Source organism: Alnus glutinosa, chromosome 4 (assembly GCF_958979055.1).
Source record: "Alnus glutinosa chromosome 4, dhAlnGlut1.1, whole genome shotgun sequence".
In the NCBI taxonomy this organism is placed as follows: domain Eukaryota; kingdom Viridiplantae; phylum Streptophyta; class Magnoliopsida; order Fagales; family Betulaceae; genus Alnus; species Alnus glutinosa.
The window spans coordinates 2,685,927-2,701,736 of record NC_084889.1 but is presented as its reverse complement, the minus strand read 5'-3'; the positions used below and the strand labels follow the sequence as shown (position 1 = coordinate 2,701,736).

At 33.3% G+C, this 15,810-nt stretch overlaps 1 protein-coding gene across 1 annotated transcript; it reads right to left on the bottom strand.

Annotated features, from left to right (window-relative positions):
• Positions 1–1,170: 1,170 nt before the first annotated feature.
• On the bottom strand, positions 1,171–9,733 carry LOC133865630 (probable calcium-binding protein CML17). Its single transcript, XM_062302050.1, has 2 exons — positions 9,404–9,733; positions 1,171–1,715 (listed from the first exon to the last, which is right to left on the bottom strand). The coding sequence occupies exons 1-2, from the start codon at positions 9,630–9,632 to the stop codon at positions 1,357–1,359; spliced, it is 588 nt and encodes a 195-aa protein (XP_062158034.1). The 5' UTR covers positions 9,633–9,733; the 3' UTR covers positions 1,171–1,356.
• Between the last annotated feature and the right edge of the window lie 6,077 nt (positions 9,734–15,810).

The window sequence follows — 15,810 nt, the reverse complement described above, 5'->3', positions numbered from 1 at the left end:
ACTCGGTCAAAAATTAAGTTGTTTAGGGTTTTCTAGAATTATATAATGTTAAAGAGTCATTAACACGACTGATGGGTCAAAGAGTACCGCGCACGGAAGAGGATCGATAATCTAATCCTGGATCGATCGAATCTCCAAGGAGAAATTAAGCTTCTAATTACACAGAACCACAGGAAACTTGCTTGGCCCAAAAGCTATTATCTGATATATCCGCCAATAACGATATTCGTGGACCGTGGTGCTTGAAAGGTTCAAACTTTGGGTCTTCCTTCCAAAGGCATCTTAAAAAGAGAACATGGGACTTAATGATCAATAACTGGTTATGGTTGGTCGGCGCTAGAAGCCACAAGCTTGAGGGGATTGATTAGTGTGGATTGACACGAATCAGAATCCACGACTCGCTGCTTTTTTTTCTTTTTCTTTTATATATGTGTGGGTTTGTGTTTCCTTTTTTGTTCTTTCTTTTTCTTTTTTTTTCTTTGGATAAATCCCTGGTACCACTGTTTGATCGCGGGGACCCAAGCAAAGGTCTCAACCTTTCTCTGCTGGTCCAGGGTCGGCGACTCAGCATGCAAGACCACGTTGGAGAACTCGATCTATATCTATCCAATCACGACTTTTTAGCCCTGTTGTTATATATACCTGTTGTTATATACCTGTCTAAGGGCTAATTTTTCGTGTTCTATCAGCTTTAAAGTTTTTGACGTATCGATTAAGTACTTAATAATTAACATTATTATTAGAGCAGACAGCACGTACGTTGCGTGTTTGAATCTCGAAGGGCATGACTTATGGAAATATCAGTTATTTGATGCTTGAGCGAAACTGCCATACAAGTGGAAAGGACTAGCAAATCCGGACCAAAAGCCATCGTAGACATTGACATTGTAGCATGATAAATTGTTACGATGCGTGCAGGGTAGGACCCAATTTGGAATATAAGCACTAAATTGGGCTAACCTAATATGAGAGCTTAAGTAATTAATTGCCCCCAAAGCACAAACAACATATATAATATATGTTTTGACTGATAGGATATACTGATCATCAACTATTAGAGATCAAGATCAAGAAAGGAAGTATTACACTAGCTAAGAAAAAAGAAAAAAGAAAACGCAAATTTTATATATACATGAGATTGAAATTCATATCCAAGCTAGTTAATTATATATATGCTTGGAAACATGTTACAAGGTTTATATTTCTGTTGTACATGCATCTTGGAGTACTACAATACCCGCATACTACAAAAGGTAGTTTTGTGGTGATATATATTGACTAGCTTATATTTCAAGGATTGGAAATACACCTATATTGAACATACCAATTAAGCTAGTATCAACTATTATCGAGGTTTTAGTTAATGGTATAACCATGTTTCAAAGCATATCTTACGAGGTAGTCCAACTCGGCCTCGCTGATCTTTCCATCTCCATTTCTGTCGGCATGGCAAAGTGCTCGAAAAGCTCGCCAGCCTGGGGCCGACGAACCAAGGCTGCAGAAGGCATTTCTAAGCTCTTGCCTGCTTAGGTGCCCGTCTCCGTTTGTGTCAAAGCGCCTAAATATAACCATCAACTGCGCTTCAGTGTATGGCATGGGCACGGTCTTGACCGTTGTCTTGGAGCAACTGTTGGCCAGATTTTTTTGGATAATTGTTGGAAAAGGCCACATATTATTGCTGGATTGATTTGGTGTTTGAAAGGAGGAAGATAGAGCTATATAGATAAGGGTCTACTTAAAATTGGCTCTGTTCTGTATCAGGAAACAGGAATTATAGGGTGTTTATATAGACTAGCCTAATCACCCAATCTTCTTCTGTACATCTTCAATTATCCAAACTCAATGTTTATCAAAATTAAGGAAAGAAAGAAAGGAATCTAAGGCATGTTATCTAGTATCTGGATGGGATGCAAACAGAAAAAGAGAAGAAAACAACTCCATGAATTTAGTAATTAATATCTCACCATGTGAGTAGACATGCATTTAGGCGGACGGTGGCATTTTTAGATGGGAACTATTCGATCCCCAAGCTGATTGATCAAAATCACCAAAAAAAACGATTCTTTGTCAAAGTATATATATTTGAGCGAACCCCTTCACTTGATAATGATCTTGGATCCCTTGAGTCACCTGGTTTTGTGCCCTTATATAATTACAAAAGCATCCTACTTAGGTTTTTCTTTCTGATCGATGTTCTTTTCCTATGAACTCCAATAATTAGACGTTTTGTTAGAGGATAATATTACATGTGTACAAAAATTATGTATTATGAAAATGAAATTTTGCGCGGAGCAAATATTAATATTAGAATATTTATCTATGTTAGGATATATGTTATGATTTGATACTTACCTAATAGGATAATTAGGTTTTAGATGATTGATTATAATCGATGGTAATCAAATCAAAGTTAATTGATTTCCATATTTATTTTTATTTTCACCTCTATAGTTGTAATATTTTCTATTTTTAAGCATGATGAAATAGTGCGAATGTATGTGCGTAGAAAATTAATCTCAAACCTTGTGTTTAGAAAATTTTAGGTTTCATTTAACGAATTTAAAGGATTTAAATTCTTTCAAAACCTAACAAATTATCCTGTTATGTGTTTGTAAAATCATTCATGTAACATTGTGCACAAATGAATTAAACTGCATTATCTTGAACCCTTGATTAATTTCATCTCTCATTTTTTTTTTTAAAAAAAAAATCTTTTAAACAAACTCAACTGTGTAAAAAAAGTTTATACAGCTAGATTTTTTTTTTTTTTTTACATGTCCACACAAGAAGAGAGATAGTGGATTCAAACTAGTCACCTACGCTTTATGAAGCATGGTCTCCAACCGATTGAGCTACTCTTTGAAGATTATAAAGGTATATTTAATACAAAGTTTTATGCCCATATTATATATATCCGGAAAGGGTTAAATTAATATAAGATTATATTCACCGGAGAGGATAGCTCCTAGCTAGGCCTTAGCTTCAAGACTTCGTCAATTTGACGCAATTAGGTTGATGCGGTGGAATTTGGGATGACGCAAGAGGCTCGTCGTCACTTCTCATGACTCGGATAATGTAAGCAGAGATGGATGAGTTATCTAGAAAGTGGTCAGCCATGAGCCACCCATGCACTCTAGAGTCTAGACCATTGACCAAGGAAATATCTGAAAGAAAAAGGAAAGATAATATAAAATTAAAATTAAAACCAAATAATAAAATAGAAATAAAAGATATTTTTACGTGGCTCATTCTATGATTTACGTTCATAGAATAAAGTCTAAATTGTTATATTATGCTCTTATTTTTTTTTTTTGATATTTTTACAATACATAAAACTCTTATTTATAAAAAAATTGTGGTAAATAAGTAAGATAATAAAATCAATCTCATATATTCTCCTACTAAATTCAATCACAGTTATATGAAAAAAAATTAGAGAATATATTCTCTAACAATATCTAACCATATATAATAACTAATAAACAAATAATATCGTAGTGTATCACTTAACCTACTTTTTTTCTTTTTTCTTTTTTCTTTTTCGAACCAAATACAACAAAACACTATAAAGGAAAGGAAAAAAAAAAAAAACCGTTAGTCAACTTCTTGTGGTAGGATAGTGTTTATGTGCGATCCGTTAAGGGGTGAAAAATTCTTAAAATACCCTCATTTTATTTTATTTTTTTTTTAAAAAAAAACTAATTATAATTTAAGGGGGTGTAAGAGTCATTTTACCATTTAATCATCTGATTTAACCCCAAACCCTAACTGAATTGGTGAGATTGCAAAAAATTAAAAGTTCGATTCACTAATTAAATTGAGAATTTTTAAACTTTGGATAAGGAGATTGCAAAAATAATGAAATTTCATTAAGATTAAGTAAAAAATTTTCAAATTTAATTAACTTTTAAGGTGTTAGCAAGAGGAGTCCAGGATTCAAAAATATAGGGGTAATTATCTTTTCTCCCATGAAATATCATCCTCTGTCAACATACCCCCACGAATTGATAACTCGACCAAAATAGAGTATTCAACTACTAACGTTACAGGTTTTCTCCCTTTCCGTCAATCAAATGGGTTAAATTTGACGGTCAATGCCTCACGTGACCGTCACATACCGTTTTACAAGATTTTCTTCCTATTTTATCCTCATCTTCGTTGTTAGTTCATGGATGCATGTTAGAAGATGGTAGTAGTTCATGGGAGAAAATGTAATTACCTCAAAAAATTAGAATCTATGCCAACATTTTTTATTTTTTATTTTTTTATAAGTAAATGCCAACAATTTTGTGTACAATTCAAATCAATCTCAGCCTATTTTTATTTTAAAATGTTTAAGTTTACGTAATTAAACTTTTATATTTAAATTGTTCTTTTAAATATATATCTGAACCATGTACGCTTCACCGAAACTAATTCAATAAAATTTCAAAACACCTTCCCATTCATGGTACAGACAAAAAAGCCTCATGTGTCCAGAAATTTGCCATGGTGTTAGATAATAAAAGAGGTGGTACCAGTTGTAAAGAGACTACATGCATTTTTTTATCGGTTTCTCTTTTTTTTTTTTTTAGTAATGTTTCTTGCACAAATTTCGTACAACTTTTGTACAATTCTTAACAACTTTTTTTAAGATCAACCATTGAGTATTTAAGGTCCACATGTAGGAAAACAGATGTAATGGTTGATCATAAAATAAATAAAAATAAATGAAAGAAGTTGTTAGAGTTGTACGAAAGTTGTACAACAATCATTTTTTTTTTTTTTTTACTTGAATGATTGTTGTACAACTGTCCCTTTTCCCCGCACATGCTCCCAATATGTGACTAAGCCTTTTTGCAACAACCCGTAAAGCTGATACGAACATGACACAAAGTTAGCAGTGCTATGGCAAATTAAAGCATAGGTTCTCCTTCTCTAAGTCATTCTCTACATTGTGTGGAATGGCTGGTGTGCGTGTTGGAGATAAGTATGCGACTCCAACACACGCTGGGTTATTTTTTGGTACTAATAAACTGTGTTCTTTTCTCCCAACCAGGAAGTATGTGACCCACTTGTTTACACTTCTTTAATGCATCGTCGTCAAATTATTGAATTTTCTAGCCTATTTCAGGCCTTAGGCTTACGTCTTTTCTACACTTGACCCTTTGACCCACACACCAGCCTTCTTTTCAAGTTCATATCAGCCTACTTAATACCATTTCAAGTAAAAAAAAAAAAAAAAAAATTGATTGTTGTACAACTTTCATACAATTCTAACAACTATTTTTTAATGATCAACCATTGGATTTGTTTTTCTACATGTGGATCTTAAATATCCAATGGTTGATCTTAAAAAAAGTTGTTAGAATTGTACGAAATTTGTGCAAGAAACATTACTAAAAAAAAAAAAAAAAAACCGTTAAAAAAAATGCATGTAGTCTCTATATTGTTGGTACGACTTCTTTTATCATCCAACACCATGGTAGATTTCTGGACACATGAAGCTTTTTTGTCTGTACTATAAATGGGAAGGTGTTTTAAAATTTTATTGAATTGATTTCGGTGAAGCGTGAATGGCTCAGATATATATATTTAAAAGAACAATTTAAATATAAAAGTATAATTATGTAAACTTAAACTTTTAAGATAAAAGTATGAAGAAATGAATTTGAATTATAGAAAGAATTGTTGGCGTTTACTTATCAAAAAAATAATTAAAAAAAATTGTTGGCATAGATTCTAATTTTGGGTAATTACATTTTTCTCTCATGAACTACCATCCTCTTCCAATATACCCCATGAGCTGACAATGAAGGTGATGGTAAAATAGGAAGAAAAACTTACTAAATCTTGTTTTGTCACCTAAAATTTTGTATATTAATTTTCTCAGCCAATTTTGTACTGATCGAAAGAGGCACCTGATGACCTGAGTTGATTCAATATTTCATTCATGGCATGTACGTACCTACGCAGAATTCCAAATCCTCAAATATGTAGACAAACTTGAATAATTTGTCGATGAGGTTAACTTTGTGCTGTTGTTGTTCTTTTAGGGGTGTGAAGATTTCTAGCTTTTCGACCGCTGAGCCACCACCGACAAAGTTCCAACCAGCACAGGTCGGCTTTTGACGTACAGCAGGGGGAGGCGGGACTGAAGTTTAGTTTTTTCTTTTTGTTTTCAACAAAAGTCGGAGGGATGGCAATTAGTTTGGTTTCGATCCATTGAAATTTCGACCTGTTTGACCTTATAATTTAATATTTTAAAATACAATTAATAAAACAACATCGTTTTATGTTAGATATATATATTTTTAAGGGAAAATGGTGTCACTTAATTTGAACCCTATAAATTTATTACTTTCCCGCTCATGCAAACCCTAAATTACTTCCTCTCCTTTGTTTGCAGTGCATTAATTGGTTCGTTTTAAACAAGCTTATGCAAACTTTGCACCATTGGTTCGTTCCTGTTTCAACTCGTAATTACTCTTTGCCGGCATTAAAAAGACGACGATATGGTAATTTATTGGAATGAAAAAAAAAAAAAAAAAAACAAAACAAAACAAAAAAGTTTGTATGGTATGGTGCATTTCTATATATATATTTCGTTAGGGTTTTTATTGGAGAAATGTAACACATAAAGACTAATTAAGACCATGTCGAAGACCTCATTTTCTTTATAAATCATTTAAAAAATACCACATACAAAAAGAGAGAGAGAGAGAGAGAGAGAACAAAAAGCTTTAAAAACCAAAAAAATGGTAGTAGGGATTGAATCTCACCTCCCCACCATGCACCATAGGAGAGGTGAGTGGAGGGTATGTAAGTGCTCCCTTATAGCTTTTATGATTGTGTTAAGCAGCTTAAAAAAAAACTTTTAGTATATAAAAAGTTGCCCAAACAAAAATAGACATGCTTAGCAAGAAAACTTAAAAACAGTTTTTTGTTCTAAAAAAGCACAAAATTGTGTTTTGATAAAAGCTTTAAAATAAAGTTTTTTTTCTAAAAATTAATTACTTCAAGCTTTTTTTTTATTATTATTGAAAAAAGCATTATAATTTCCTAACGCTCTTAGTCGTTGGAGGGGGGTGGTTGACTACTTGCAAAGGCTTGAGCTGACGGTGGTTTGAACACCTCCAAAGGCCAATTTTGTAGTGCATCAATGACACCGGACAAAATAGCAATTATTCTGCAGACTAACCAACAAGTAGTTTGCAAGGAAGAAAACAGAAAAATTATCCCAAATACAGAGACAAACTCTGAATTCAATAAAATTATCAATAATCAACAACTCCCTTGTTCCATTACAAATTTCTCAATTTATAATAAAGCCCTAATGACTACTAAAGGAAATAAAATCTTCCAAGACTTGAAATAAATACAAATAAGCATATTATGGAAATACTTGGTGCCAAAGAATATTTCCAAATTAATGAGAAATACTTGGTGCCAAAGAATTACCATATTAGGAAAAATATAATAACTATAATATTACTTGACGACAACATAAATATAAAAATGAGAATTCTTTAAAAGATGAATCAAGAGATTTGTCGATAGTCTCTTCTTTCCTTCTTGGTTTTTTCCTTAATGGATGTTGACAACTCGGTAGAGAATATCTTCTAAATCACAATTTGCCAAAGGTCTCTTCTTTTCTTCTTGAGTAGCTGACCATTTCCTTTCTTGCTTAAGCCAAATCAATCTCATCGCCACATCATAGACCAATTAATTCTATATTTGTGTCTGATTTCCTCCTGCATCAATCAACTACTCCCAAATGCTAATTTTGGGGTGGCTTAATCGGTACTACTACCTCCAAAAGTTTTGGAAGTTGTTGAATCGCCCCCTAAGCTTAAGGGGGTGGGTCGGCATACCCACAACCACCTTTTCTTTTCTTTTTTCTTTTTTTTTTTTCTTTGGGCCTTCCTTTTATCTCTTGCTATTTTTTCATGTAAATTTTTTTAAATAACATGGTCTCAAAGAGCCTATGTGTCAAGAAAATAGGGGCGTTAACATGACCTCATGAGGCTAATGTGCTATATATGCTTCGATCTCCATTAAAAACCCTAACAAAATGTGTACGATCGAAGAGCTAGAGTCATGATTTAAAACTTGTTTAATCTTTACTAACTTGATCTTGTACATTGCCCCGGGCAAGGGAGTGATTTAATAATGGAGATTAATCTCATAGAATAATTTGATGAACCCTAAAGAAAGATTTGCAAAAAAGAAAAAAGAAAAAAAGAAAAGAGGTTTCAAAACCCCATAAATCTCTACATTAATTTTTTTTTTTTCTGATTATATTTTGAAATTGGAAGTCATTAATGCTCCATTTGTTTCGGCGTAAAATGGTTTCTGGAAAATGATTTCGGCATTTTTCAGTGTTTGGCAACGACGAAAAATAATGGTCAACCAGAAAATGATTTCCGTTTGACCAAAAAAGCTTAGTAAATTTCGGAAAATGATTTACGAATTTTAAAAGCGTAAATCATTTTTCGTAAATGATAGACGCAGTCAACATTCTTTTAAACGACGCAGTCGATCTTTACGTTCAAGCAGTCGACTATCGCCGTACTCCGACAAGCTAGATTCCGGCACTGGTCGATGCCAAAATCTAAAAAAGTATGTCGAAATCCGGCAACGTTTGGCGACCATCACCGGATTCCGGCAAAATCTGACTATTCTGACCGGGATCTTGGACGAATGCGGCCGTTCTGGCCAGATCCCTAGCCAGGACAGCCGACTTCCGGCAACTGGCCGGGATCCGACTGATTTGTGCAGAATATTCGCCGGATTCCAGCAAAAGTATTTTTATAAAAAAATATTTTTATATTATTTTACATTAATTTTTTTTATATTGTGAATAAAATATAATTTTTATAAATTAATATGATTGAAAAAAAATATATAAAAAAATATTTGTAATTTTCCGTACGCACTAAACACCAAAAAATGACTTTGACGAAAAATATTTTTCTGAGAAATAACTTTCCTAAAAATATTTTACAATAAAAACCATTTTATACCAAAACAAACAAGGTATAACTCTCTTTTCCGAATTCCAAACTATAGTACTTTGCCTTAGGGATCGAAGGAGTACGTATGTGGTAAGTAGAAACCAAGACAACTATCCATGGGATTATGGGCCTAGTAAATTAACAAGTTTCTAAAACACTCAGAGAGAGAAAGAAAGAAAGAAAGAGAGAGATGTGAACAAATTAACTATATATGTGGGTCTTGCTCATTAAAGTTGATACTCTGATAAAGGGACAACATCGGGCACCTGCTTCCTTATTCATCACACGCGCGAAAAGCTGCGCCTAACGTACGTTGTCTCTCTCACACACACACACACACACATATATATATATATATAAGAATTACAGGCTTACAGGACACCGTTGCAATTACAGCAACATCTATTTAATAGTAAACGCTTTAAGTTCTTGGAAGGCAGCCTTCACCTCATCCCACGAAAGTTTGCCATCCTTGTTTTTGTCGTGCTTCTTGAATATTTGCGTTAACTGCTCTCTGGTTAAGGGAATCTCAGCAAACTTAGATTTGTAGTTCGGGAACGTTTGATGAACCTCTTTCTGATGGGCAACCTCCTCAACCTTAGATTTGTCGTACGATGACAGCGAATTACGAACCATTTTGTGAGGGACCTCGAAGTGGGTTAGGGTTTAGGGTGAAGCTGCGTGCTTGAAACAAGTAAAACTATTTTAGTGATCGCTTGCTCTATGTTCAGGTTTACAACGCAGCATTCATATATATATATATATATATATACAGAGCTCTCTCTCTCTCTCTCTCAATTCAGAATACAGGAGGATTCCGCAATCAGCATCTAATATATTAAGTCCTAATATCTGCAAATTGTTCGATAGGTGGGGTAGGATTTAACATTCTTTTCTTTCAACTTTTTGGTCAGTGGTGGAAGTACTACTTTTATTCTTGGATGCGCATTCCTGTCAAATGTTTTCGGATAGGAGTAGTGTTAACTTCTATACAACCGCCATTCAACTTATAGCATGGCAATAAATATCATAGTAGTGCTATTTAGTACAGGTAAAATGATGTATAATTTTTATACAACTTGATATGAAATAATAAAAATTAATTATTGGATTAGTACTCATAAAAAATAAAAATAAAAATGCATTGCTCTCTGAGCTCTTTTGTCTGCTATCGCTTCCTCTAGTACTAGCTCTGATCTCTCTTCAGCAGTTGCAGTATGATTCTTTAATTCAAATCCTGCTCTGGGTAGGAAAACTTCAACCAATCAGGTCAACCTTGGTAAGAAGACCTAAAGGAAAGCTTTAGTCCGAAGGAAGACAAGGAGCCCTACTAAATCAGTGGTTGATAATTTTCAGTGTGTTGTCTTTCTGGTTGTATGAATTAGTATAACAAGCTACTTATAAATAGACTTGCGCTAAAAATCAGCCCTCGAATCCACAATAAAACATGTTGATTTTAATTTGACATGTAAGCCATTTCGATAGTAGATAAGACGGGAAATTCTACATCTTTGTAGTGCCTTCTTTTCATTCTTTATCCTTTAGACTCGATCTTATCTTCTTCTTCCGGGTCATAAGTCTTAGAAGGAATGGAATAAAAGATACAATCTATTATATAAAAAAAGCACTATATATACTACATATAAAAGCATCGATCTCCAACATATTAGGTAAATAGTTCATAATAATCAAATTTAACTATTATAAGTCATTTTCATCTTCAACAAAATAGGCAAAATATTTACTATTCACGCTATAAAGTTTTTATTATTATATATATATAAGAGAGAGAGATGCGCGGCTAGCTCCTATATCTTTTTTAACCTTGTTTCTTCAAATTTTAACCTTTGTTCTCCAATTATAATTATATATATTTTCGTACAATTAAGAGAAGTATTTAGACATTACAAATTGTTGAGTTACATTCATGAATCATATATGATTCCATTTTCTTTTGAATTTTATGCATGAAATACGCGTGTAACTGCATACATTTGATAACGCGCGCATCATCATATATAATCACGCCAATTTCTTACAATATTATTCTATAATATAGAATATTATGTACCATTACTCTCTTTCTCTCTCTCTCATTGCTAGATGTACTATTAGCTATTAAATAATTTAATTGTTTAATGTGACAATATCACGTAGTTAATTCGCCACATCTTTATAATAAAATTGCAGTAACTATACAAATAAAGACATTCTTCACACACATTTATTATACACGTGTCACGCCGATTGACATAATCACACATTTTAAGTGATTCACACTTTTTTTTTAATGATTAACATAAAAAATTACTTAAATATGTCATGTCAGTTAGTGTATAATATAAATATAATAAATAAATATGAAAGTCTAGTAACTGTACTCTGACCATACATTTTCCTCACTCTCCCGTCAAAAAGTGTGTAAATTATCACTACTTGGACCATGAGCATGGCCCCAAGAGAAGTGGGAGGCAATAGCATTTGATGCTTGTTTTACTCGGTCAAAAAGATCTCGAGGGTACGTTTTCCCAGAATCATATAATTTATATATATATATATAGAATCATATAATGTTAAAGACTAAAGAGTCATTAACACGACTGACTACTGATATATGGATGAAAGACCACTGAAAACGATCGATGATTGGATCATAGAATCATATAATGTTAAAGAGTCATTAACACGACGACGACTGATATATAGATGAAAGACCACGGAAAACGATCGATGAATGTGATCCAATCCTGGATCGAATCTCGATCGGCCGAAAGCTTTTAGTAGTGAACCACAACTTTATCTTGCAAAAGGATCCAAAAAAGAGAACATGCATGGGAGTATGGGCCGGGAATATTAATCAATAACTGCACCTCCCAAAATAATTACTGCTATATATTCTTTTTAAAATGACATGCACTTCCGGAATATTTCATAATGTTTAAGAGACCCCATACATGTTTATTTTTGTATATTTGTTGTTCAATTTTATTTTATTTTTTCCCAATCAATCATTAAATTTTTGAGACTAATCAATGTAGGTATTCAACCCTAATTATATTATGGTGATGTACCTCTCTTTTTGCATTTTGAACCACACTGGTTGGTATAGTCATGGACGCAATTGAAACTCTTTTATCGCGAAAGGGCGCCCAAAGCAAGAATGAGGGGCAAAGTTTAATTTTGATAGAGGTGAAGCCTAAATTTTAAGCCAAAAAATATATATCTATTTTTCAAATATTTTATTAAAAAAATTTCTAACTATAAATATATAAATATTTTAATTGGCAGGGAGGGGGGGGCAGGGGGCATTGCTCTTGACCTTTCTCTAGTTCTGTCCTTATTTGTAGTACCAAATTTTTTTAAGTGTAGTAATTTATGTTCGAGTATCAGGTTCAGGTTGTGTCGAGGTATGAGTAATAGGTAAAAGACTATATAAGTCAACCATAACCCAACCATTTAATTAAATAGGTCAGACCCCTTATTTTTAACCCGCTAATTTTATGTTGTGTTCATGTCGAGTTTGCATTATATAAAAAATTAACAGCCCTAAATGTTGCATGTCAAGTTCGAGTCGTGACAAAATACGGATATAAGATTATATAGGTAAACCCTAACCCGATCTACTTAGTTAAACGAGTCAGACTCCTTAATTCTAACAAACTACTTTCATGATGGACTCATGTCGGTTGGCACACAGTCACTGTCTGTCCTAATATTTTCTATATAAATCTCTTTAATAATACAAGTTTAGGGCTTAACTTTCTTCATTCCAACAACTCTGAAGTTTTTGGCACATCGGTTTGGTACCTAATAATTAATTGGTTGAAAAAACAAATCATAGATATAATGTCTATATTCTAATATTTTCTTAAGTTTTCAATAAAATACACTCAAAAGTTGAATTTTCTCTTATATATCTTGCCTCAATTCCATAATTGTGTTATTTGTTTCGGGAAGAGTTGTAAGTTTTCTATGTTAATTATATGTGACCCACTTCAGCACACTGCAGTATAAACAGGTTGGTCGGCGCTAGAAGCCACAAGCTTGAGGGGATTGATTAGTGTGGATTGACACGAATCAGAGTCCACGACTCGCTGCTTTTTTTTCTTTTTCTTTTATGTGTGGGTTTGTGTTTCCTTTTTGGATCTTTCTTTTTCTTTTTCTTTTTTTCTTTGGATAAATCCCTGGTACCACTGTTTGATCGCGGGGACCCAAGCAAAGGTCTCAACCTTTCTCTGCTGGTCCAGGGTCGGCGGCTCAGCATGCCAGACCACGTTGGAGATATCGATCTATATCTATCCAATCACGACTTTTTAGCTCTCCTTGTCTTTTGGACTTAGACACTGAGGAAATGACCATTTTCCATTGATTTAGATTTTTGAAATTTATAAAAATACAACACTAAGTTCTTCACGCCCAAATATTTACTAGTTACTGTTATTTCCTTCTTTAATTTGTACACAATGACCTGTTGTTATATACCTGTCTAAGGGCTAATTTTTCGTGTTCTATCAGCTTTAAAGTTTTTGACGTATCGATTAAGTACATAATAATTAACATTATTATTAGAGCAGACAGCACGTACGTTGCGTGTTTGAATCTTGAAGGGCATGACTTATGGAAATATCAGTTATTTGATGCTTGAGCGAAACTGCCATACAAGTGGAAAGGACTAGCAAATCCGGACCGAAAGCCAGCGTAGACATTGACATTGTAGCATGGTAAATTGTTAGGATGCGCGCAGGGTAGGACCCAATTTGGAATATAAGCACTAAATTGGGCTAACCTAATATGAGAGCTTAAGTAATTAATTGCCCCCAAAGCACAAACAACATATATAATATATGTTTTGACTGATAGGATATACTGATCATCAACTATTAGAGATCAAGATCAAGAAAGGAAGTATTACACTAGCTAAGAAAAAAGAAAAAAGAAAACCCAAATTTTATATATACATGAGATTGAAATTCATATCCAAGCTAGTTAATTATATATATGCTTGGAAACATGTTACAAGGTTTATATTTCTGTTGTACATGCATCTTGGAGTACTACAATACCCGCATACTACAAAAGCTAGTTTTGTGGTGATATATTGACTAGCTTATATTTCAAGGAATGGATATACACCCCCATATATATATATATTGAAGATACCAATTAAGCTAGTATCAACTATTATCGAGGTTTTAGTTAATGGTATAACCATGTTTCAAAGCATATCTTACGAGGTAGTCCAACTCGGCCTCGCTGATCTTTCCATCTCCATTTCTGTCGGCATGGCAAAGTGCTCGAAAAGCTCGCCAGCCTGGGGCCGACGAACCAAGGCTGCAGAAGGCATTTCTAAGCTCTTGCCTGCTTAGGTGCCCGTCTCCGTTTGTGTCAAAGCGCCTAAATATAACCATCAACTGCGCTTCAGTGTATGGCATGGGCACGGTCTTGACCGTTGTCTTGGAGCAACTGTTGGCCACATTTTTTTGGTTAATTGTTGGAAAAGGCCACATATTATTGCTGGATTGATTTGGTGTTTGAAAGGAGGAAGATAGAGCTAGATAGATAAGGGTCTACTGAATATTGGCTCTGTTCTGTATGAGGAAACAGGAATTATATATAGGGTGTTTATATAGAGCCTAATCACCCAATCTTCTTCTGTACATCTTCAATTATCCAAAAAAAAGATTCTTTGTCAAAGTATAGATGAGCCAACTCCTTCACTTGATAATGATCTTGGATCCCTTGAGTCACCTGGTTTTGTGCCCTTATATAATTACAAAAGCATCCTACTTAGGTTTTTCTTTCTGATCGATGTTCTTTTCCTATGAACTCCAATAATTAGAAGTTTTGTTAGAGGATAATATTACATGTGTACAAAAATTGTGTGTTATGAAAATGAAATTTTACGCGGAGCAGATATTAATATTAGAATATATAATAAGGTAAGATATTTTTCCTATGTTAGAATATATGTTATGATTTGATAGTTACCTAATAGGATAATTACTTTTTAGAGGATTGATTGTAATCGATGGTAATCAAATCAAAGTTGATTATCATATTTATTTTTACTTTCATCTCTACCGTTGTAATATTTTCTATTTTTAAGCATGGTAAAATCATGTGAATGCGCAAATAAAATTAATCTCAAACTCTGTGTTTGAAAAAAAATTTAAGTTTTATTTAACGAATTTAAAAGGGTTTAAATTCCTTCAAAACCTAACAAATTATTTCGTTATATGTTTATGAAATCATTCACATAACTTTGTGCAGAAATAAATTAAACTACATTATCTTGCACCCTTGATTTCATCTCTCATTTTTTTTTAAAAAAAAAAAAAAAAATCTTTTATACAAACTCAACAGTACTGTAAAAGAAGTTTGTACAGATTTAATACGAAGTTTTATGCACATATTATATATATCCTGAAAGGGTTAAATATAAGATTATATTCACCGGAGAGGATAGCTCCTAGGCCTGCAAGACTTCGTCAATTTGACGCAGTTAGGTTGATGCGGTAGAATTTGGGATGACGCAAGAGGCTCGTCGTCACTTCTCAAGACTCGGATAATGTGAGCAGAGATCGATGAGTATCTAGAAAGTAGTCAGCCATGAGCCACCCATGCACTCTAGACCATTGACCAAGGAAATATTTGCAAGAAAAAGGAAAGATAATATAAAAAATTAATAAATTAATAAATTAAAAATAAATATAAAAAATAAAAAAAAGTTGTTAGAATTGTACAACAATCATTTTTTTTCCTTGAAATGATTATTGTACAACTGTCCCTTTCCCCCGCACTTGCTCCCAACACG

Coding starts and splice junctions, on each gene's coding strand:
- LOC133865630 (XM_062302050.1), bottom strand. CDS start 9,632: ATGGTTCGTAATTCGCTGTCATCGTACGACAAATCTAAGGTTGAGGAG. Junction 1,716..9,403: donor ACTTAAAGCGTTTACTATTA/AATAGATGTTGC, acceptor TTATCTATATAG/CTCTATCTTCCTCCTTTCAA.